General features: G+C 39.2%; 1 protein-coding gene across 5 annotated transcripts in view; it reads right to left on the reverse strand.

The window, feature by feature from the left end:
• pfkpa (phosphofructokinase, platelet a) overlaps nt 1-13,636 on the reverse strand; it is a 32,796-nt gene extending 19,160 nt beyond the window's left edge. For 4 of the 5 annotated variants that reach the window (XM_067435512.1, XM_067435514.1, XM_067435515.1 and 1 more), the window contains exons 1-7: nt 13,392-13,636; nt 8,608-8,681; nt 7,760-7,837; nt 1,868-2,057; nt 878-1,043; nt 718-762; nt 462-570 (exon numbers count right to left, since the gene is read on the reverse strand). In XM_067435512.1, coding sequence (XP_067291613.1) covers nt 462-570; nt 718-762; nt 878-1,043; nt 1,868-2,057; nt 7,760-7,837; nt 8,608-8,681; nt 13,392-13,482 — 753 coding nt within the window. In that variant the 5' untranslated portion in view covers nt 13,483-13,636. The remainder of the gene's footprint in view (nt 1-461; nt 571-717; nt 763-877; nt 1,044-1,867; nt 2,058-7,759; nt 7,838-8,607; nt 8,682-13,391) is intronic. The other variant, XM_067435511.1, reaches the window with a different exon arrangement.
• Between the last annotated feature and the right edge of the window lie 10,282 nt (nt 13,637-23,918).

The raw sequence follows: 23,918 nt of genomic DNA on the forward strand, positions 1-23,918 counted from the left end.
GAGTAATTAAGTTCTTTAGTTTTCATTCAATAGATGACTACCTACATAACTGAGCAAGCTACATCTTGAACAAGTAGTGATGGAAAGCTATAAATCTCATAAGTGAAACTTAACAATAGTTAACCTATGGCTGTTTTCACAGAAAAGGCTTAATCTAATCCCAGACTGAAATGCATGTTTGAGCTGTTTGAGATATTTTCTAAAAGACAAGTTTATAAAAGCCACTTAAATGTCCTAATTTCACTACGGCCTGCTCCTGGCTTAGTCTAAGCCCTGTCTGTGAAACCAGTCCCTAATTTGTTTATTAAGTTCCAGTTTTAGATTTCCCTAACACTGTGCACGACCACAAGCATACTTTAATGAATTTGACAATTTTCTAGGTAAAAAACTAGCAAGGATAAAACTGAATTGAATGTGTGTTGCATGTAAATTCAGTGAGAAGTGATGTATTTTTGTTTTACCGCCGAGAGTTTCTGACACATTTTCTCTTCCCAGCCATCCTCAGGGGGCATTTCAGGAATCAACACCCAGTCAGCTCCACATGCCAGGGCACTCACCAACGCTAGATAGCTTCATACACATCAGCATACAGATATATATAATACAGTGTCTGCTTTGACAGTAGACAGCATGATTTCACCATGAAGTGCAAAAACATGAAGTCCATGTTTTGAACAAATCCAGGTCAAAATTGATGAAGCTAATATGTAATCTTACCCACAATGCCTGCCCATCACCTCCAGCACAAATGTTCTCTGGTGACTGAAATCCACAAAAAATTATAAACTAATAAATGGGAATCACTCAAAAATAGGCATATTTTCTCACAAGAAACATCTTGCACATCTGGTAACGTTGTTATGGACTGTTGAAGTACCTCTGAGCTGTAGTCATGATTGCATCCACCACCTCGATGATTCTGTGGAGGGCCGAGTCTGTTCCTATTGTCATGTCAGTGCCACAGAAGTCATTGTCAATAGAGCCCACCATGCCCACAATGTGAAGAGCAGAGTATTTCTGAGCCGCCTCCTCATCAATCAGATCTAAAATTTAAAACAAAACAAGAAAAATGCAATTCTGGACAGCACTTGTTTTATTATCTACATAAATCTATGTTAAATCTAACCAATATTTTCACAATTCAGATCAATTCAAGCAACTGTTTATTAGGGCTGAACGATATTCTGTTTTAACATCAACATCGCGATGTGCGCGTGAGCGATAGTAACATCGCCGGAACATGCGATGTGAAGGGTAGTAGCCCATGGTTTATTAAGAGAACGGTAGCACACAGTTAACACGAGTTTGTTGCTGGGGTGACATGCATGTTCCTCATGCCTGCACAGTGATTGGTTCGCTGTGCAGCTGCTCACCGCTCACGGCCAAACATTCACTGCTAAAACGGGCGACGAAGAGGATCTGCCGCAAAAAAAAAGGTTTGTACCAAAAATCATCTTTTTGGGACTATTTCGGCTACAAGAAGGAGGATGTTGAACAAAATGAGGGACTTTGCATTGAGTGTCTTGTGGCCACAAAACAAGAAAACACCACCAATTTGTCTGATCACTTAAAACGGCACCACAAAGATGATCTTTACGGCGAATACAAAGCAGCACTCGACATTAACGCTTTTCCGGGACAAGTGGATTTTTTGAAGGGACAAGTGAGAATTGTACTTGCCTGACGGACAGCCTGATTAAAACATAAAATAATTAGCGAATCACCAAATTGCAAGAATGTTTGTGCATTAATTTAATGTAAGTGGCATTTGATAGTGGATAATATATAATGAACTGACGATAATAAGGTCGCGCAAAATTCTCAATAAATGTAATTATATTTCTATTGTGTCGTCTGCAGCTCATACTTTGCTGGACCAGCTCTGCCAGCAGGCCGCTCCACTCCTCTCTGAAGAGATTGGCCCCGGTCAAGCTGCCGTCTCCTCCAATCACGCACAGGTTGGTGATGCCCCTCTGCACAAGGTTATGAGCCGCCTTCAGACGACCCTCGTGCGAGCGGAAATCTTTGCATCGTGCGCTGCCAATAACAGTGCCGCCCTGAAATACAATCACACAAATTGTTACTACTGTAATATGAGATGGAACAGGTATTGGCCCATTAATCTGTGCTTAATGTTCAGAGAACCATGTGACGTTTAAAGACATCAATTCCTTCTTGTGAGATCAGAGGTGATCACCATAGCAGGGTATCTGCGGGGTTTTAAAATAAAATGTAATATTAAGACTTTCGCAAATAAAATTAATATCATATGGTTAAGGTTGAACAATGTCTATGGTAACATCCTAAACTATAAATGTGATGATTTTTACCATACAAATTCAGGTTGAGTTTTGACAAACCCAAAAACTTTTAGAATATTCTAAAACTCATATTTCATTCTTTAGACATTTTTTTAAGAAATCAAAATTATAAATATCTTAAGTCTAGGGGTCCTTCAAGCAATCACATCACTACAGCATGACACAAGCTGACCTCTGCTGATCATGCAGCCAACTAGTTTGCTTGCTCAACATTTAAATAGTCTGGTTCATTGTTTGCTGTAAGCTAGGCCAGCAGCGCTATCCGAGTTCCTCTGAAACGCTCCATCTCGCTGGATCTGCAATTGGATTTATGCATGTCTATTTATGCAGTAGCAGCAGCAGCATATCTTAAATGCTCACAGCAGCATGTCCGTGTAGCAATGAACAGTTACAAGTCCATACATACAGCACTAATATTCAAAAGCTGAAGCAGCAGCATAACAGATCTAGTCCGCCAATACCAAATACATTAGCATTATTAAAAAACATGTTAAAACTATTCTGAGAGTTGACATGATTGTAATTAGAAATCATAGCCTTTTAAAATGTAATAATCAATTACTTTACGCTGTATTGTGATTCCTGTTTTTCTATCCCCAAATACCTCTTAAATTGATAATTAAAGGGTTATGCACTGAGAAATAAATTCTCCTTGAGCTTTCGACATATAAGAGGTCATTATATTATAAGAATGGCCTACTTAATCATTGCAACTTTGGCTGTGCCCACTGGTGTGTTAGTGAGATGACAAGGAGAGAAGAGCAATACAGAATCACTACACTAAAAATAACATTACCCTCCAAAGGATCCTAATGATAGGAATGAGCTTTTTTATTTTCAACCATGTGAATGTCTCAGTTGAACATTATTTATTTGTATTTGGTACATTTCACTGTGTATTCTTTGGGATATCAGTCGCAATTTCAGCGCAGGCTTTGCAAACAGACCTTTACTATATGGACTCGACAGTATTGCTACATGTGAGTAACCATGGTAATTCTAATGCCTGATCTGAGACCAGTGATTTCTGATATGTAATGATTTATGTACAAAAATATAAATATGATGCAATCGATCTAAACATAAGGCTATAATCAACACTGATCATGATTATTTAAAGGGTTAGTTTACCGAAAAATAAAAATTGTCATAAATTACTCACCCACATGTCGTTCTAAACCCATATGACCTTCGTTCATCTTTGAAACACAAATGATAAACCGAGTGCTTTGATCCCCCCATAGACAGAAATATAATTAACACTTTCAAAATAGCCCTTTTGACGGGTTCAACCTAGATTTTATGAAGTGGCGAGAATACTGTTTGTGCTCAAAAACAAACAAAAATAACAACTTTATTCAACCATTTTGTTCTAGACTGTCAGCCTGGCAGTTTCCGTTGTAAATAGTGCAGCGTTTTCGAGTTCTATGGCAGCCGATGCTGTTCTAATGATGACGCGGGACTGTATTTGCAACGTAAACAGCGTAAGAGAATGACACAGGCTTGAACAAAATTGTTGAATAAAGTTATAAAGTCGTTATTTTTGTTTTGTTTTTGAGCACTAAAAGTATTCCCGTTGCTTCATGAAATTAAGGTTGAACCACTTGACTTACATGCACTATTTTAACACAAAAAAAATTGTTTTTACTACCTTTCTGGGCCTTGAAAGTGTACCGTATTTTCCGCACTATAAGGCGCACCCGATTATAAGGCGCACCTTCAATGAATGGCCTATTTTAAAACTATTTTCATATATAGGGCGCACCGGATTATAAGGCGCATAGAATAGAAACTACTGCAGTCAAATGTTTGACTGGGTTTGCGTTATGCATCCACTAGATGGAGCTGTGCTAAAGGGAATGTCAACAAAACAGTCAGACAAACTGACTTTTCGCACGGAATTAGTATTATCTGGGGACCTCTGGTGATTTGTAATAATTGCAGAGAATGTCTGTGATCTTAATCCCGTGCGAATCGGCCATGTCTGTAATTGTAAAGTAAAAATTCCCCCGCAAATTACCTACCATATTTCGCCGAACACCAAGGTCCTGTGATAATATTAGTCCCGTGCGAATTGGCATCTCTGTGATTTGGCCAGAATTAGGCGGATCGTAGGCTATATCATTATTGCAAGGTTTTTTTTCCTGTGCGCATTTCTATCTTTATCTTTCACGAAGAATGGAGGCTGCATTCATTATGCGCACACTTTATTAAGCGTTCTGACAACTCCGTTCACTCCCATGGTAACGTTGTTCAAACGTTGATGTGAATATTAACAATATCTCCCAGCCTTGGTAATCTTTTGGCAGTTGCTGCGAGACGGTAGTTCGTTTGCGTATGGAGAGATTACGTTTTTTCGTAAAACGAAAGCACCAAGAAGGACCGCTTTGAAATTGATCGATGTTTATGCCCCGTACTAGTGCTGTTGCCTTCATTCAAACAGTGACTGTAGAGACGCGGTGTGGCTTTGTAGTTCACCAGTCTTACTGAAACATTTTATTATTATTAAATCGTTTTTATTGGTTTTTCATACTGAAACATTTTGACAGAGCGCCTTGATCCATATATAAGGCGCTCCGGATTATAAGGCGCACTGTGGTTTTTTGAGAAAATTAAAAGGCTTTTAAGTGCGCCTTATAGTGCGGAAAATACGGTAAATGAAAAAGTTGTCTATGGAGAGGTCAGAGAGCTATCGGATTTCATCAAAATACAAATATGTTCCGAAGATGAGCGAAGATCTTATGGGTTTAAAATTAGGGATGCACGATATTATCGGCACGACATCGGAAACGGCCGATAAACGATTAAAATATAAAAATCGGCATCGGCCGATATGAAAACATTATGCCGATATGCCTTGCCGATATGATAACGTGTTGATATGCGCCCAATCGCGTCTCTCCATTCTTTAGCGCGTGCGGCAGCCTCCACAGCAGCAGAAGCTCCTCCAGGTCCTAGTGCCCTCCAGCTAGACCGCTATATATTTATACATGTAGTGGGGGCGCTGTTGTTACAGTAATCAGGGTATATACAGCAATCCTTAAGTTAAATTTACTACTTTTTAATACCTTTTTTACTACCTTCAGAATATTTTTTAAAACCATCACAACACTGAATTGCAAGTGTTAATCAGGGACCTTTCTATTATTTACACAGATTTTGACACATATAAAATACAAAAAAGAATAGATTTAGAATCGAACGCAGGAGGAAATCTGTTATAAGTTATCATTCAGACACAGTAAAATAGATCTCAACATTCACAAAGGTTGGTTAAGGAGAAGCGTTACTGCATACACATTTGATTTCAATTAATAATTGGTAATTCAGCAATTAAATGATTTAGTGTTTTTTTCCAGCAACAAAACCAGAGCCAAATATTACATTTCTATAACTGTGAGTTGTTGCATTAAACAAAATACTAAAAACTAGTGCTGTCAATCGATTAAAAACTCTAACTAGATTAATCACACATTTAATCAAATTAATGTAGAAACAACATAAAGACAGTATATTTTAAATACTTGTTTAAATGGCATCTTTTTCTGAATGAAGGCCAGTATTACTGATATTAATACAGCTACTGATTTTTTTTTTTACATTAATTATTAGGCTTCAAAAATATAACAGTTTTTAATTTAAGTAAACTTAAAACAATGCTAACATAAACCCATAATAAATGTCATGTTTACTCCTGCCCTTCCTGTCTTAACAGTTAGGAAATATACAGAAATGTAATACAGTTATCAAAGATATATGGAGTCTGCACTGCATAAACTATAAATTAAATAGTTAATCCTTATTAAAGCTACAAAAGTTATTTAGTCAAGAGCAGCGAGTCATTTTCTCTGTTCCCTGACAGGAAGCTTTATTGGCTGCTGTCCCTTTAAGAGCAGACAGACACGCGGATCTCACTGTCTATGGATCGCGCCTTATTCTCTCACAACTCTTTTTGTTCATTTTAGACTTTATATAAATCGTTTAAGATTGCTCTTATGGGGACAGTCGTTATGCTTAGATATGCCTTGAAGTAAGTTTAAAATAAAACGTAAGCCATGCAGCCACTTTCTGTTGAGCGCGCAGTGTTCTGAGATGATGCCGAACGATCACTGAATATGACGTCAGCATCAAACATACGTTGAGACGGAGACGAAAGATCTTTGATTATGTGCCCAGATATGCTAAAGCCCATATCTAAACGAACTAACGCGAACGCAGATAGAATTTCAATCAGAATAGGACACCTGATAGTCTGAAAAAATAATACCTATTTTGGAAAAAAATAATACCTATGAGACCACATTTAACACTTTTAATGGCCTTAAATTTGACAATTTTGATTTATCACTTTTTAATACTTTTTAAAACCCCGCGGACACCCTGAGTAATACAATGAAAAGTAGAATACACAAATAAATTGAAGTTACTTCTTGTTCTGAATAAACAAATCAGTAATGATGTCATAAATCACAAGCATGACACTTGTAAATTAAATACTTTTATATACAGTGTATTAATCTGTAATAAAATTTTACGAAATGGATGATGAAAAATAATCCAAGGAGCTCTACAATAATTGTAGAATTAAAAGACAGCATCAATGGATGTCATGCCACCCCCACTTCATGTGCACAAACGTTAAATCCAAAAATACAATATTTAGGTTACAGCTGCATCTGGGGTGAAAAATTACTGACTTTATTATTGTTATTTTCAGAGCTTTTAATATACTCTTATCATAAAAAGAACTTTATTAACATTTATTTATCTTCAACAAGAATCCTTTTAGTAAGGATACCTCAGAAATCTGAAACCAGAATGAAAAAAAAATAGTTTTTGCTCAAAATGGTGTTGTTTCCAAACAAAGGGAAAAAATAAACATATATCGGCATCGGCCAAAATGAGCTGAAAAATATCGGCATATCGGCAAAAATCCAATATCGTGCATCCCTATTTAAAATAACATGAGGGTGAGGAATTAATGACAGAAGTTTCATTTTTAGGTGAACTAATGCTTTAACCTTGAGAGTTGTAATAGTAAAAAGGTGCTAAAAGTTTGAGAGAGTTTAACATGTGCATTTCAAGTGCAAAGATGTTAGCCAATCACAGCAGTGGGCGTTTACATTGAACAGTTGACACGCCCCTTCAAACAGAGTGTTTAAATCTAAAAGAATGAAATCATGGTAGGAAAAATGCCTTTTACTTCTAATTTATGTTCATACTAACATTATAAGTGCACCACAGGAAACATTATAAAACAATAAAACAGTGCAGTTCATGACTTTTCTTAAAGACTTTTAAAGACATTCAAGAATTGTATGTGACCTAAATTCTCCTAAACCTCGTGGGGACCATGAATAGTGACCGGTAACCTTGCCACAGTACGAGCAGAGGATGTAGGAGTGCTTTGAGAGCCGTATGATTCCCATCACACTCACCACTTGCAGCATGCTGGACACACTCTCCCATGTCGCCTCCTTGATGTTGTCACCACCATCCACCATACCCTGATAACCCTGTAAGTCACACACACAAACACACAATAAAAATCCCTCCTTCTCTTATCCTTCAATGACCTCAGAAATTAATTCAGTTTTCCAGGTAATCCCATGAACTAGCTTACTGAGATTGGCAGGCGATGGTCTGGTTTGGCAAAGACATGGCTCTCTGATTACAAAATATCTCTATATGCCACAATCTCGAAAATACTGGTTAAATGTATAATTTCTGCATCATTAGCAGCACTTGCAAATAGTTGCATTTTATCAAATGACATGTTTCACCTTTAAGAATGAGGGTGGGATCAGAAGAAAATGGATGTGTGGGTTTCTTCACTAAAACTGTTGCATAAGAGCACAGTGGGCGAAGATATTTGGCCTATCACAGCTAGACATAGGGCTTAAATGCCATGTGATGCTAATAAAAAAATCATGTTTATATGAGGCTAGATATATGGGCCTTTAATTCAAAACAGTTCTGCTATGCCAACAACTCTGAAGTGGATTATAATATAAATATTATTTATAATACATGACTTATTTAACTAAATGTGTGTATTCATAGTACATCTTAAGTAGTAACATTTTTATATTGGAAATAAATGATTGGCCATTTGGAAAGATTGAATGGCAACATTGACAGTCATTAGACCCATTTGTTACACAGCACTGACATAAACACTAGTTTGTCTTATTAATGTTTACATATCAATATAAGTATGAACAGCATGTGAAGACATACCAGTCTTCCAGTATCTGAATTCTGAATGGATGAATTAGTGACTGACCTCATGAACGAAGTAGACTTTGGCTCCTACATAGATTCCCATACGGACAACAGCCCGAACAGCAGCATTCATCCCTGGATGCAGAGAAACACAGACAAATCCCTTTATAGAGGGATATATATAGCATATAACACTGGGGAAACTGGTTAGAAATGGCTATTTGTTTATTCTTGCACTTGATATTGCAATTTGAGTTGCAATTTTTCGAAAAACAGAACAAGAGAAAAAGTGTAATTTGATTTCCATGCTCTTTTCCGTGTAATTTCAAGAAACAGCAACTGGAGCTTTCAAGTTCCAAAAAGCAGGCAAAAGCACCACAAAAGTAGCCTATTCGACTAATACACTATATTCATCGTCCTCTAAAGTCATTTTATACAACTTTTTTTAATTCAGCTTCTCCCGACGAGCTGGATGGTGCCTTGCATGGCTGACACCGCCGTCTGTGTATACAACCCCAAATTAGAAAGAGTTGGGACAGTTTGGAAAACGCAAATAAAAAAAGAAAGTAGTGATTTCTAAATTTACTTTGACTTGTATTTCATTGCAGACAATATGAACACAAAATATTTCATGTTTTGTCTGGTCAACTTCATGTCATTTGTAAATATGCATTCTTTCCTGTCATTCAGACCTGCAACACATTTCAAAAAAAGTTGGGACAGGAGCAATTTAGGGCTAGTAATGAGGTAAAAGGGTTAAATAATGATGTGATTTGAAACAGGTGACGTCAACAGGTGATTGAAATTATGATTTGGTACAAAAGCAGCATCCAAGAAAGATCTAATCCTTTAGGAGCAAAGATGGGCTGAGGATCGCCAGTTTGCCAACAAATACGTGAGAAAATTATTGAAATGTTTAAAAACAATGTTCCTCAAAGAAAGATAGGAAGAGATTTGGATATTTCACATTCAACAGTGCATAACATAATTACAAGATTCAAGGAATCTGGAGGAATTTCAGTGCGTAAAGGACAAGGCCGCAAGCCTAAGCTGAACAACCGTGATCTCCGATCCCTCAGGCGGCACTGCATCAAGAATCGTCATTCATCTATAAGCGATATCACCACATGGGCTCAGGACTACTTTGGCAAACCTTTGTCAAGTACCACAATACGTAGTTACATCCACAAATGCCAGTTAAAACTGTACTGTGCCAAAAGGAAGCCTTATGTTAACAGTGTCCAGAAGCGCCGTCGACTTCTCTGGGCTCGGAGGCATTTGGGATGGACCATCACACAGTGGAAATGTGTACTGTGGTCAGATGAATCAGTATTTCAGGTATTTTTTGGGAGGAATGGACGCCGTGTGCTCCGGACCAGAGAAGAAAAGGATCATCCAGACTGTTACCAGCAACAAGTCCAAAAGCCAGGGTCTGTCATGGTATGGGGTTGTGTCAGTGCCCTTGGCAAAGGTAACTTGCACTTCTGTGAAGGCACCATTAATGCTGAAAAGTACATAGAGATTTTGGAGCATAATATGCTGCCTTCAAGAAGATATCTTTTCCAGGGACGTCCATGCATATTTCAACAAGACAATGCAAAACCACATTCTGCACACATTACAAAGTCCTGGCTGCGAAGGAAGAGGGTACGGGTACTTGACTGGCCTGCCTGCAGTCCCGACCTGTCTCCAATAGAGAATGTGTGGCGCATTTTGAAGCGCAAAATGCGACAACGAAGACCCCGTACTGTTGCCCACCTTAAAACTTGTTTGCAGGAAGAATGGGACAAAATTACACCTGAAACACTTCATCACTTGGTGTCTTCAGTCCCTAAAGGTCTTTTAAGTGTTGTGAAAAGGAATGGCAACATTACAAAGTGGTAAATGCTTTACTGTCCCAACTTTTTTCCCAATATTTTGTGTTCATATTGTCTGCAATGAAATACAAGTCAAAGTAATTTTAGAAATCACTTCTTTTTTATTTTATTTGCACATTCCATACTGTCCCAACTTTTTCTGATTTGGGGTTGTAAATGAGAGAGTGAATGGGTGAATGGGAGGCAACATGTAAAGCGCATTGGATGGCCATGGGTCTGTTAAAAGCACTATATAAAAGCAGTCCATTTACCATTTTTGCAACAAACTAACAGTCATGTCATAATTCACTGATAATCTTGGTAATTGGTAAATTGCTCCCAGGTGAAACTTTACTTTCTCTAACGAAGGTGCTTCTCATGAAGCATCAACTAGCAGGTATATTTCTACAGCAACGCATGTTAGGGGTTGCACCGACTAGTCGACCTTAATGCTCTGTCATGACGCTTTAAGCTTGACTTTGACTAGTCGCTGGCCTATAGAGGGCGCAACAGGATAAGCAATTTCTGACACGCAGGCTCTGTTTTGAACAGTTAAAAATGACAAATAAATGCATACTCCGTGAGCTCTCCACAAGGCATGTTTGATTACCATCTGGATGCTCAAAACTGATCGGGAGAATGCACGCTTATTGTACACGCAAGTTAATCACCGCGCTTGTAAACATGTGGCGCATGTACAGTTTTTCCTATGTCCACATTTCTTCATTTACAAAAAATGAACATGAACATTTCTCCGCAAAACTCAGTTCACAGTTCACACGCGTTCAAAATGCCCTTTTGCATGCACAAAATATGATCTTGCGCATACATAATTGTGGCAAAATATGATCTTGCGCATACATAAAACCTGAGATTACCAACATTGTGGGGACCAGCCAGCGGTCCCAAATTTTCAAAAGGCTTATAAATCATACAGGATGACGTTTTTTTTTGAAAATGTAAAAATGCAGAACGTTTTCTGTGATGGGTAGGTTTAGTGGCAGGGGCAGAGTTTAGCCAAAGTTTGTACAGTATAAAAACCATTACGTCCCCACAAATATAGTGACCCAGACATATCTGTGTCTCTGTGTGTGTGTGCGTGAGAGAGAGAGAGAGAGAGAGAGAGAGAGAGAGAGAGAGAGAGAGAGAGAGAGAGAGAGAGAGAGAGAGAAGTAATCATATGGGAACAACAATGCTTTGTGGTTTCTAGGTGGTCAGCAGTCTATCTGATGTGCGCGTCTGCTCATCTGTAAATATAGCTTGGGTTCCTCCTACAGTGTGTGTTTTTTGGGATTTCCACCTGTTTAATTGTTCACCAGGCAAAATGTTAAGTCTGATGTCAGTTGAGGGTTCTAGCTGCCCTACAAGTGCTGACAAAAAGCTCAATCTTTTGATTTTGTCACGGTCTATCAGTTTATCTAAACAGACAACAAATGAGGTCCTGCAGCTTCTTTTGAATTATTCTATAAGATGTCCTGAGTGACTGAGAAATCTATACATTAAGCCACTGAACTGACTAATACTACATGTAAGTTACATCAGATCAGAGTCACTACAGAAGTCACGCACTGCATCTATGGTGACTCATTAACTACTATGAAATTGTATGTGCTTTTTGTTTTACCACAGTAACTAACAAAACAAGAATATCTGCATATCTCATAAGATATGCAGTGAAAAGTTCCTTGAGGAAAAAAAAGAAGTAGACTTTGGTTTAGAAATAGCATGCTTAAAATAATATACTTTTATAAAGGAGTGGCTGAAATGGTCTCATAAACTAGATTGGCATTTCTAAAGGAACTATTAGTCTTTAAAAGGGGGTTGTAAAAGTGCACTTGTAAACTAACCCATTTGTATTATTTTATTATGACTGAATCATCCTGACTAGATTGGGTTACACAAAAGTCATTTTAAAGGTCAGACCAGGTAGAAAAAGCGTCTTCTGGTATTCAATTCTTACAGCACATGCAAGATGTTGTATGACTGCGTGAAGGAACTTGACTTCGGTTTATAAAGCAGAGCGCGTTGGTCACATGACTCAGCTTCCTGTGACGAAGCTCACCGGCTCAACGCGGCTTCTCACGTACGCATCCGCAACTCCCTACACCCCTTAAGTCACCTAAATTCACCTATTTACAACATATGACACTTAATGAGAAACAGACATGACTTTAAAAAAGGCATCTGCACATGATAACGCGAAAGTGGCTATGAAACGCGCAGCAACTTCCTGGATGGAGGCGAAAAATCGTCATACCGATGATTGACAGACAGGAAAGTGCTGATATGAGGTAAAAGACATGATGGTCATTAACATCATGCAAACATAAGCACGAATCAGAATATTTTAGGCTCGACGGTGGCAGCGAAGATGACATTCTACGTGCTCGTCGTGAAGGTCACGTGATTCCGCAATGCAGTGACAGGAATAAATGCTATTCAATCACCTAACTTATATAATAGACGTACAGTAAGGGAAAACTGTCCGTTATGCGATGTCCGTTAAGACAGAAATGAAAGCGTCACTGTCATCTGTGAAGTGAGTTAACGTTAGCAGCATGAGCTAAAATGTGTTTAGCGTCATCATCTCAACCTGCATTTTTACTAATATTAACCAGCCAGTGAATCTAAATGATGACAGACACTGATCCTAAACGTTAACCATGTGACAGTCAAACGCTTCACAATGCAACATATATGACCTTGTGACCATCTGGTGATTACATTTCCATCTCTTCAGGCCCTCGAGAGCCATTTCATCCATCCTAACGAGAAGCAACTCGGTGCTAATAAAGTTGTACTGATATAACGACAGCAGTCCATTTAACTCTGATAACCGTGAATCGTACTGTACAATATGCAATTTACCAGAATGAACATCAGATGTCATCATGATACGATGTGTAGATAATTTCAATAGAACACAACCCAAATAATACGAAAACTAAACGATCGTGAGATGTCATTGAGCTCTTCTACTGTAACTTACCTTGAGCATCTCCTCCGCTCGTCAGCACTGCTATGGCTTTCCCAGCGCCCGTCAGGTTCTCAAAGAACTTCTTATTGTCTGGCTGAGCCATTTTCCCTTTTAATACTTACAGTATGTTAAAATAAAAATGAATAAATTAAATTCTATAAGAAAGTGTGCCTGTTGAGGACTCTTTCCTCCCCTCTCCTCTTCTCTCTCCAACGGTCTCCTCCGGCACGTCCGCTCCTCAACCTGCATCAACAGTTTCTGTGGCTGACAGCTTTCTCAGCCAATGGCTGATCAGATCACGCATTCTTGTCAGAATGTTGACCAATAGTAGACGCTCTCGGCGACGGTTTCCGTGTAGGAAGGTGCTGTATGTAGGCGGGATGATAATTTTGCATTGGCCAAATATGGTCCGGTCAAATATATCCGGTTACTGTCAGTCACCGTCAAAGAACAAAATTGTTCTAATTTAATTTACAGTTACTGTATATCTATCACATGATTTTATCTTTACACATATAATTATGTTTAACATAAAATTAAATTAGAAATGAAAATTGGAACCGTGCTTGTCATTTTACTAGTTTTTAAACTGTTAGTTGTAGATTATGCTGTCGTCTGTTGGTTAGTATGAGAACTGCAAGGGAATTTCCACTAGAGAATCAATCACAGTCTCAGGTCATTCTCATGCAGTATGTTATCTTGGAAAAAAATAAAATAAAATAAGTTGTTTTCATAAAACAGGGGGGGGGGGGGGGGGGTATTGAAAATCATTTTCTGACATGTCCTAAATGATCACATGACAGTGAACGTTTTAAAAGGTTTTTTTTTTTTTTTTTTTGTACTGAAGTTGTAAATACTGTTAATATAAATATATCAAACATTGATATTTAGTAGCCTGGTAATATGCATTAGGCTAAGCACTTCATTTGGTCAAAAGAGACTGCAGTTTATGATTAAGATCAGCTGTACAATGAGCTTATCTTAAAAAAGACTGAACAAATTCTTAATGACTTTACTCATCCTCTTCATCATAAATTTATGAGAAGTAACAGGTCAACTGGTACAATTTTACAAAAGAAAGCTACAATAAATAATTTGTACCTAAAGCGATCAGATTGTACAATGAAGTACATCACAAGCTATCACATTTGACAGTTTTTCTCAGTCGCTTTGGTACATTTCTCAGATCAGAATTGAAATTCTCAAAACTACCTGTTCAATTCTCACATCATTGTGTCACTTGTGCACATCAAAAAAGCAGTTTCTCATTTCTTTGAACAAGTTGCAAATGCTTTGGCATAATCACATCCATGCAAATGATTATGTACAATTCTCTGTTGTTTATCAGTTGCTATGTCATGTTGATCAAAATGTATTATATTGGGTCTCTATTGAATATTCTTTACCCCCCCCCCCCCCCCCCCACAACATTTAGGCACAAGCTCGTAGCATATCATAGTCTTTACGTGCAAAATGGTTGAACAAGTTATCATAATATGTCAAGTATATTTCTATACTTTCTATATTTTCATTAGACTTTTTTCTAAATCTGTCCTGTATTGGTAAATTGGTCCCAGGTGAATCTTTACTTTCTCTAACGAAGGTGCTTGAAGCATCAACTAGCAGGTATATTTCTACAGCCCCGCATGTACAGTTTTTCCTATGTCCACATTTCTTCTTTAGGTTTTGTGTGTGTGTGTGTGTGTGTGTGTGTGTGTGTGTGTGTGTGTGTGTGTGTGTGTGTGTGTGTGTGTGTGTGTGTGTGTGTGTGTGTGTGTGTGTGTGTGTGTGTGTGTGTGTGTGCTTTTCAGTGCTGTCTTTTCATTTCTGTATCTCAATGACATGTTCTGTCGATAAAATACAGAACAGTGTAAATTTGAATCTTTTCCATTCTCTTGCAATTACACTCACACATGTGTACACTAAGATGTAACTTACAATTGACAATAATTGTCATCAAAACTTTAGCCATAGTTTCCATAGACATCATATAGATAGTTTCCATCAGAACATTCCTCCAGAGTAAACTGTTATATTGACAACATGACTAAACAATTTGATTGTCTTATCCGTACACAATGACACAAGGACTTGTCATTCTGATGGCACTGACATGTTCACTGACACAGATATTTACTTTTGAGAGATGAACTAAGGATTTTGAGTAAGAGAGTGGCTTTTGTTAGCCTGACAAGCCAGACCCACATCAAGATGTCTGGAAACTCACCATTGACAGCTCAATCCGAGGGGCGGATAAACGGTTGTCTTTCAAACTCCCTCTGCACGCAATAGGATAGCGCTACAACCAACCAAAGCAACGAAGATGAAGCGGAGCTCGTTGACAGATTAAACATTCGCTGTATCCGGTCAGCAAAACTCCGAACACATCTTCCCTTTTTAAGAATGACTTCAGTGCCGTTCTTTGTTCTTTTCTCAGAGAAAAGCTTAACTCCAAGTCTTCCAGAGTCGCAGTCAAAGCTGATTCGAAAGACCACCGTTCGCCAGTTTCTGTGTTTACTAGAAGCATGCAAACGCAACTCGGCCGTCGTCATTATGGCCCCGCCCACCGACTCTATACACGATGTGATTGGCCCGGCAAGAGTTAGGGGAATACAGCTCAGAAGGGTATGCTAGTATGCTAGGGTATGAGAGTTGCTAGACGACACTCGCAGGCAGATTAGATTAGCTGTCGCTAGGGTGCATCTAGATTTCTAGGCTAGGCTTTTGTAGGTTATCCATGGTATTTTGCTATTTGGACAAATTGTTTTGAGAAATGGCTTGGAATTAGGGCTGGGATAAACGATTATTTTTTAAACGATTAATCTAGCGATTATTTTTCCGATGCATCGATTAATCTAACGATTAATTTTTCCTGTCCGATTCGGTTACGATTCGATTACCGATTATCTCCCCATTAATTGCCTAATAGTAATTTATACATGTTGATTTAATTATCTGAATGAAAAAACGAATTCCTTAACATTGAAACATATGTTTATTGCTCTTAAAATTCCAAAGTAAGACTATACAATAGCAATGCATTCAATAAAACCTTGAAAACATAAAGTAGGCTACACACACACACACACCACACACACAAATAAATAAGTATAAACCTACAACAAAGAAACATATTATACGATTTTTCTATGTATGCAACTCAGCCTACAGGCTATGCCCATCGATTAAATATCAACAAGTTGGTTAATCAAATCCGGGGACACACTGCAAGCGTGAGCGTCTCGGCTGCGTGCATGGCGTGTCCGTAACAGGTTGGAGTTTGTCCGTTTGCACACTGCCTGTGACGCGCGGAAAACGCGTGCATGCTAGAAATAGAAGAGCGCCTATTTTTCACGTGTGTTGGGAGCGTCTCCAGGCAAAATAGAGTAGGAAAAGATGTTTATATATCATTTTGACACGAATACATATTATTAAATTACATTTTCATGTTTGAAAGTCTGTAGGTTTACATACATGCAGATATAGGCCTAATTGTAATAATAAAAAATGTCAATTATCGATTTTGAAATATTGCAACTGTCAATACAGAACGAAATATTCTGTAGCCTATTTTGCCGTCAATAGCAGATATGTGGCTACTGCCGACGTTTTCTTTGCTGTATCAGTAGGCTATTTATGTTTAACATTAGGAATGGGCTTCCCTCCGCATCAATAGCAGCAGCAGCGCCGCGTCAGACACGCTTCTAGTGTGCAAAGGCAGAGAAAACGCCGTGGCTGACCCGCAACAGAAAACGCCACGCGCATCCGCGGCATGACAGTGAAAACAGTTACATGTGGAGTGCATTATGGGCGCCAATATTCCGTTTAAAACCGGAATAGTCCTGGGATGAAACTGCTCACTTAGAGGATGGATACCCTCGGTCACATCAGCGCGATAGACATTGAACATTTTAAATTTAAAACAGCTTATTATGTAGGTAGCCAATGTGCCCGATGCTTTCACTTGATGCAAACGTTTGTTTTTGTGATTAAAATACATCAAATATTACCAAAACGTCTGTTCCTGTGTGCAGAAATTTGTTTATGTAGCCGTGACAACAAAACGCGTGCGCATGCCTGTGATGCTCCGTGCGCACCGCGCGCCAACCCCATAGACTGGCCAACCCGCAAGCCTTGCACTTCTGAAAGTCTGAGGAGCCACTCGAGTTGCTACCATAGATATACATAATAAATAATATACTTAATTACATAATATACTTTATTATGTACATCTATGGTAGCTACTACTCTCCGGCGCCGCCATCTTTATTTTGAGTCTGACGAATCGACGCGCATATTTTGCGTTGTCCCAGCCCTACTTGGGATGCCTGCCTTTACATGAACATTCAATTTAATAGCATCTCATTCTTAATCTGTAGGTTTTAATATGGAGTTGGCGCACCTTTTGCAGCTATAACACCTTTCACTCTTCTGGGAAGGATTTCCTCAAGGTTTCCACAATTTTTTTTATCATTCTTCTAGAAGCACACTTGTGAGGTCAGGCACTGATGTTGGACTCCCAGTCTCCGCTCTAATTTATCCCAAAGCTGTTCTATCGGGTTGAGGTCAGGAGGCGTGCAGGCCAGTCAAGTTCCTCCACACCAAAGTCGCTCATCCATGTCTTTATGGATCTTACCAAGTCCAACCCCTGAAAAACAACCCCACACCATAATCCCCCATCCACCAAAATTTACACTTGGCACAATGCACTCAGGCAAGTACTGTTGTCCTGGCAACCACCAAGCCCAGACTCATCCATCGAATTGCCAGACAGAGAAGCATGATTGGTCACTCCAGAGAACATGTCTCATTGCTTGTGGGGTGCTTTACACCACTGCATCCCACGCTTTGCATTGCACTTGGTGTTGTAAGGCTTGGATGAGCTGTTCGGCCATAAAAAAAACATTCCATGAAGCTCTCTACACACTGTTCTTGAGCTAATCTGAATGTGGTGACTTCTGTGCACTGTGACCCTTAGCATGCGCTGGCCCCACTCTGTGATTTTACGTGGCCTACCACTTCGTGGCTGAGTTGCTGTTGTTCCCAAATGCTTCCACTTTGTTATAATACCAGTAACAGTTGACCGTGAAATATTTAGTAGTAAGGAATAATCACAAATGGATTTATTGCACAAGTGGCAACTGGTATAGGTTTATCACGGTACCACGCTTTAATTCACGCTTGAAAGTAACCCTTTCTTTCTCAAATGTTTGTAGAAGTAGTCTGCATACAGTATGTTTACATATATATGTACATATCTACGTTTATTTCTTCAGCCTCTCTCTCTCTCTTTTTCTCTCTCTCTCTCTCTGCATGTTGGGAGTTTTCAGGTTGAGAGTGGCGTTGAGTGAGAATTGAGCTGCAAAACTGTTTTCTTCTCTTTAATTTCTCTTTTTCTAGTTTCTGTCTCTCTTATTTTTTCACACTTTTTCTCTTTCGTTTGCATGTTCTGACAGTTTTTAGTAAGGCTATCTTTTGAGAGTAACAAACTTGTGTGATAGGATGGCGTCTCAAGATGTTTTTTTCGATGTGATAATTTGATGGGAAAAGGGATAAGAGCAAGCTCTGCAAAAGGCGGATTCAAACCCATGGGTCAATCGCGTCAAAACAAAGATCCTTAAGCGTTACGCTCGACTGATTACGCCACTGAAGATGGTATTATGTGCGTGTTTTTATGGTATTGTTAGGCGGAGCTAGTGCGAATAGCATGCTTGCCAACAAGGAAAACTATTTTCACTTAGTAAGAATAGAACACTCCGAATATAAAATATTTTAGTCTTTTCAAGGGCCCTCACTTCCCTTGGGGCCCTGGCCCATACTGGTTTTACCCTCTGTCCAACGCCCCTGCCTATACAAACAATGATACAATTGATGACATGAATGATGAAACAGATTCTACTGACATTGATAGTTTACAGGGAGATATTCAAAATGAACTGTCATTGTAGAAGAAATAAATCTTTTTTTGGATGATACTTTTGGTAAACAGGTAAATGTTAAAGATTTGTCCCGGACATTGAGAAATTTGTTAGGTCTGTTGCAGTTCTTCAGACAGCAGTTGGTTTTGATATTTTGAGTGAAAAGAAGCATATTCGGTTAAATAAGCATCACATTACAGTGATAAGAAATGGTAGGAAAGGAGGAAAAAAAGGGTTTTTAATAACTGATCAAAAATGCATAACATGGGTTATCTTACTTTTTTTCCTTTTCTGTTATGTCTGTCACTCTTCCTCTTCAATTGAAATGTTAAGGGTGGGCTCCATTAATGCTAATGGTGGGAGGGATAGACATAAACAAGATTTGTTACTGGAAAGTATACAGCTAAACAAATTAAATGTTGTATTGCTTCAATAAACTCATAGTGATGCAGAAAATGAAATTGATTGGAAAATGTATTGGAAGGGGCAACAGATAGTAGTCATGGGACAAATTATAGTTCCGGTGTGGCCATTCTTTTTTCCCAAGAAACTAGAGCTAATATTTTAAGCTCTTGTATCGGGGGAGATTGGAATTTCACAGACAATTTTACCATTGATCAAACTTCTAAGGAACTATGCAATCTTCTGTTTACTTGTCTAAATTAGTGAAAGAGACATTTTAGATATGTGGAGAGTCAAAAATAATACCGCTAGGCAATACACTTGGGTAAAAGTATCTGATAACAGAGAGTGCTGCCCGGTTGGACAGAATTTATACTATATCTAAATGTCTTATAATTGAGTAGTCTGACGTGGTCATACTCAATTCTAGTCAGAATATGAGTCTGAAACTGCTCCATTGGGCTGTGATTATGGGGCGTGTTTCAACCGAACCAGGAAAGACATCAATTGGATAGACCAACAACCAATCAGAGCAACGGAGAGACACGCTGTCAAATGTCAACAGAGCTCAACTGCACTGTGTTGCCAAGTCCGCGTTTTTTCCCACGCAGGTTGTTTTCTATGTCCACGGGTTGAAGCGACTATTATGTGATATATAGACCCATGAGTGCGAATTTTAGCCGGCAACCTTGCCAAAATAACACACATTTTACCCCCCAATCGCCATTTTCCCCCCGGAGAACACCCTGAGAAGCTATTGTTTAGGGCTAGTAGTTGGCGGGTTTTGTTGTAAAAACTTGGCAACCCTGTCTGCACCTGTGCTGAAATCAGGCTGGAATACATGATCTTTGCCGGTGTTATAAAAAAATAAAATAATTTAATGATGAACAGAGTACTTACCCAACATGATCATCATTTCTGAGAGAAATTGTGAAGGTGAATGCAGATACAAACAAGCTCTCCGTTTAGGATTCGAAAAACTATAAACAGCCCCTTTGATGACGTGGATGATTACGTTACTGTTGATCATCTGTCCGTCATCGTCTAAAGCCCGCCCTGATGATTTCATTGGTCCGAACAGTTTCTGTTCGGGGATAATTACTCCTCTATGGTAGCCTAGAAATCTAGACGCACCCTAGCGGCAGCAAATTTAATCTGCCCGCGAGTGTCGTCTAGCAACTCCCAATACCCTTATGAGCTGTATTCCCCTAACTTTTGCCGGGCCAATCACATTGTGTATAGAGTCGGTGGGCGGGGCCATAATGATGACGGCCGAGTTGCGTTTGTGTGCTTCAAGTAAACACAGAAACTGGCAAACGGCGGTCTTTCGAATCAGCTTTGACCGCGACTCTGGAAGACTTGGAGTTAAGCTTTTCTCTGAGAAAAGAACAAAGAACGGCACTGAAGTCATTCCTAAAAAGGGAAGATGTGTTCAGAGTTTTGCTGACCGGATACGGCGAATGTTTAATCTATCAACAAGCTCTGTTTCACCTTCGTTGCTCTGGTTGCTTGTAGCGCTATCCTATCGCGTGCAGAGGGAGTATGAAAGACAACCGTTTATCCCGCCCCTCAGATTGAGCTGTCAATGGTGAGTTTCCAGACCAAACATCTTGATGTGGGTCTGGCTTTGTCAGGCTACCTCTATGGAGCAAGGCCAGACCGAACTGCCCGACCTACAATTTTTGCCTATTACTACTAAACTGAAAGCGAAACATAAAGAACATTATGGTCAACTGTACTAAATAATAGCAACACTAACATAACTTTTGGGGCCTTTTCTACACACTAATCTATTTAATTAATTTGAACGTTCAGGTTTACAGTGTAGCCTATCTCTTTACATAAATATTTTTTACTTAAACTATAATTTAGTCATTTTATTAACCCAAATAATTACTTAGTGCTTTCTATATGTTGCACGTGAGGGAAAAAGCTTCCTTCCACTTAAGAAGAATTGTGTACTTTTAAGCACTTTTTATTTTATTATATCTCTTTACATACATATTATTTTCTACTTAAAAAAAATCTATATTTTAGTTATTTTTCTAACCAATGACTCGGTGCTTATGTTTGCACGTGAGGGAAAAAGCTTCCTCTTAAAAATATTGTGCACTTTTAAGCACTTTTTATTTTAATAGCCTGTCTCTTTACATCATTTATTTTTATACTTAAAAAGTATAATTTTCTTATTTTTCTGACCCAACTATTGCTCATCTGCGCTTCCAATAGTTTGCATGCGCTTTTCTGGAGATATAAAATTTAGATTTTGCATATTTTTTAGTCGTTCGTGTAGCCTAGTTCATGACCTCTTTACAATATTCACAGACCTCACATCTCTCATAGAATAGTAGCCTATTTAAAATGGCATGCATCCGTTATATTCTCAATTTAATTTACAGAGAAATCCCTGTAAAGTTTTTAGGGGTGAACTATAGAAGAGACCAAGATTAGTGTGTGTCGCACTGGCAATTCACAACGAGGCGCGTGGCATCAGGGTGGCTGTGCACTTGCGCTCCACCGTGTTGTCGGTCAGCCGTCACGGCACAGCCCTACTGTACATTAGGATGAACTTGAATGCATATTAAATGATGCACATTAAATGAAGATGCACCTTTTCCCCCCGGCCTTAATTTGCTCATGCTGACCACGCCCTCGGCCACTTCTGATTAAACGTTCAGAAAAATGTCAAACTACTGCCCTCTGGTGGTCAAACTGAGAACTCACATCTCTCACTCAGCCACTAGTCCAGGTATGAAATAAACAGAATATTTCAATATGATTTATTAAAATATTTTACATCATGTCCAAATAAGAAACCTTCCAGGTTACTATTAAAATAGAAGAAATTTTTTTTTTTGTATTTTATTTAAAACCTTTTTTTTGTTGCCATGTTTTATGGTATTAAGTAATCTTCTGAATCATCCCCAGTTGGAGATCACTGGGCTTTTGGAGTGAGGAGGTAGAGTTTCTCCGTCAGTGAATCCACTCCCCATGATTTGTTCCTTTCCTCAAAGCTGTCCACCGTCTGAATCAGCACAATGATTCTCCTGCCCGCTCACAGCCCTCTCCTGGAATATCAGACACTGCAATGATTATCGGATCATAAAACTATTGAGAAATAAAAGCTCTACACCAATCAGGCATGCAATTATGAAGTGAATAACACTGATTATCTCTTCATCACAACTCATGTTAGTGGGTGGGATATATTAGGCAGCAAGTGAACATTTTGTCCTCAAAGTTGATATGTTAGAAGCAGGAAAAATGGGCAAGTGTAAGGATTTGAGCGAGTTTGACAGGGGTTAAATTGTGATGGCTGGACGACTGGGTCAGAGCATCTCCAAAACTGCAGCTCTTGTGGGTTGTTCCTGGTCTGCAGTGGTCAGTATCTATCAAAAGTGCTCCAAGGAAGGGACAGTGGAGAACCGGCCGAGGCTCATGCACGTGGGGAGTGAAGGCTGGCCCGTGTGGTCTGATCAAACAGACAAGCTACTGGAGCTCAGATTGCTCAAGAAGTGAATGCTGGTTCTGATAGAAAGGTGCCAGAATACAAAGTGCATCTCAGTTTGTTGTGTATAGGACGGCGTAGCTGCTGACCAGGGTGCCCATGCTGACCCCTGACCACGCCAAAAGCACCAACAGTGGCACGTGAGCATCAGAACTGGACCACAGAGCAATGGAAGAAGGTGGCCTGGTCTGAGGAATCACATTTTATTTTACATCACGTGGATGGCCGGGTGTGTGTGTGTGTGTCGCTTATCTGGGGAACACATGGCACCAGGATGCACTATGGGAAGAAGGTGAGCCAGCAGAGACAGTGGCATGCTTTGGGCAATGTTTTGCTGGGAAACCTTGAGTCCTGCCGTCCATGTGGATGTTACTTTGACATGTTACACCTACCTAAGCATTGTTGCAGACCATGTTCAGCCTTTCATGGAAACAGTATTCCCTGGTGGCTGTGGCTCTTCCAGCAGGATAATGCTCCTGACACAAAGCACAAATGCTTCAGGAATGGTTTGAGGAGCACAACAGCGAGTTTGAGGTGTTGACTTGGCCTCCAAATTCCCCAGATCTCAATACAGTCGAGCATCTGTGGGATGTGCTGAACAAACAAGTCAGATCCGTGGAGGCCCCACCTCGTAACTTACAGGACTTAAAGGATCTGCTGCTAACATCTTGGTGTCAGATACCACAGCACACCTCCAGAGGCCTAGTGGAG

Source organism: Pseudorasbora parva, chromosome 24, assembly GCF_024679245.1.
Source record: "Pseudorasbora parva isolate DD20220531a chromosome 24, ASM2467924v1, whole genome shotgun sequence".
Classification (NCBI taxonomy): Eukaryota; Metazoa; Chordata; class Actinopteri; order Cypriniformes; family Gobionidae; genus Pseudorasbora; species Pseudorasbora parva.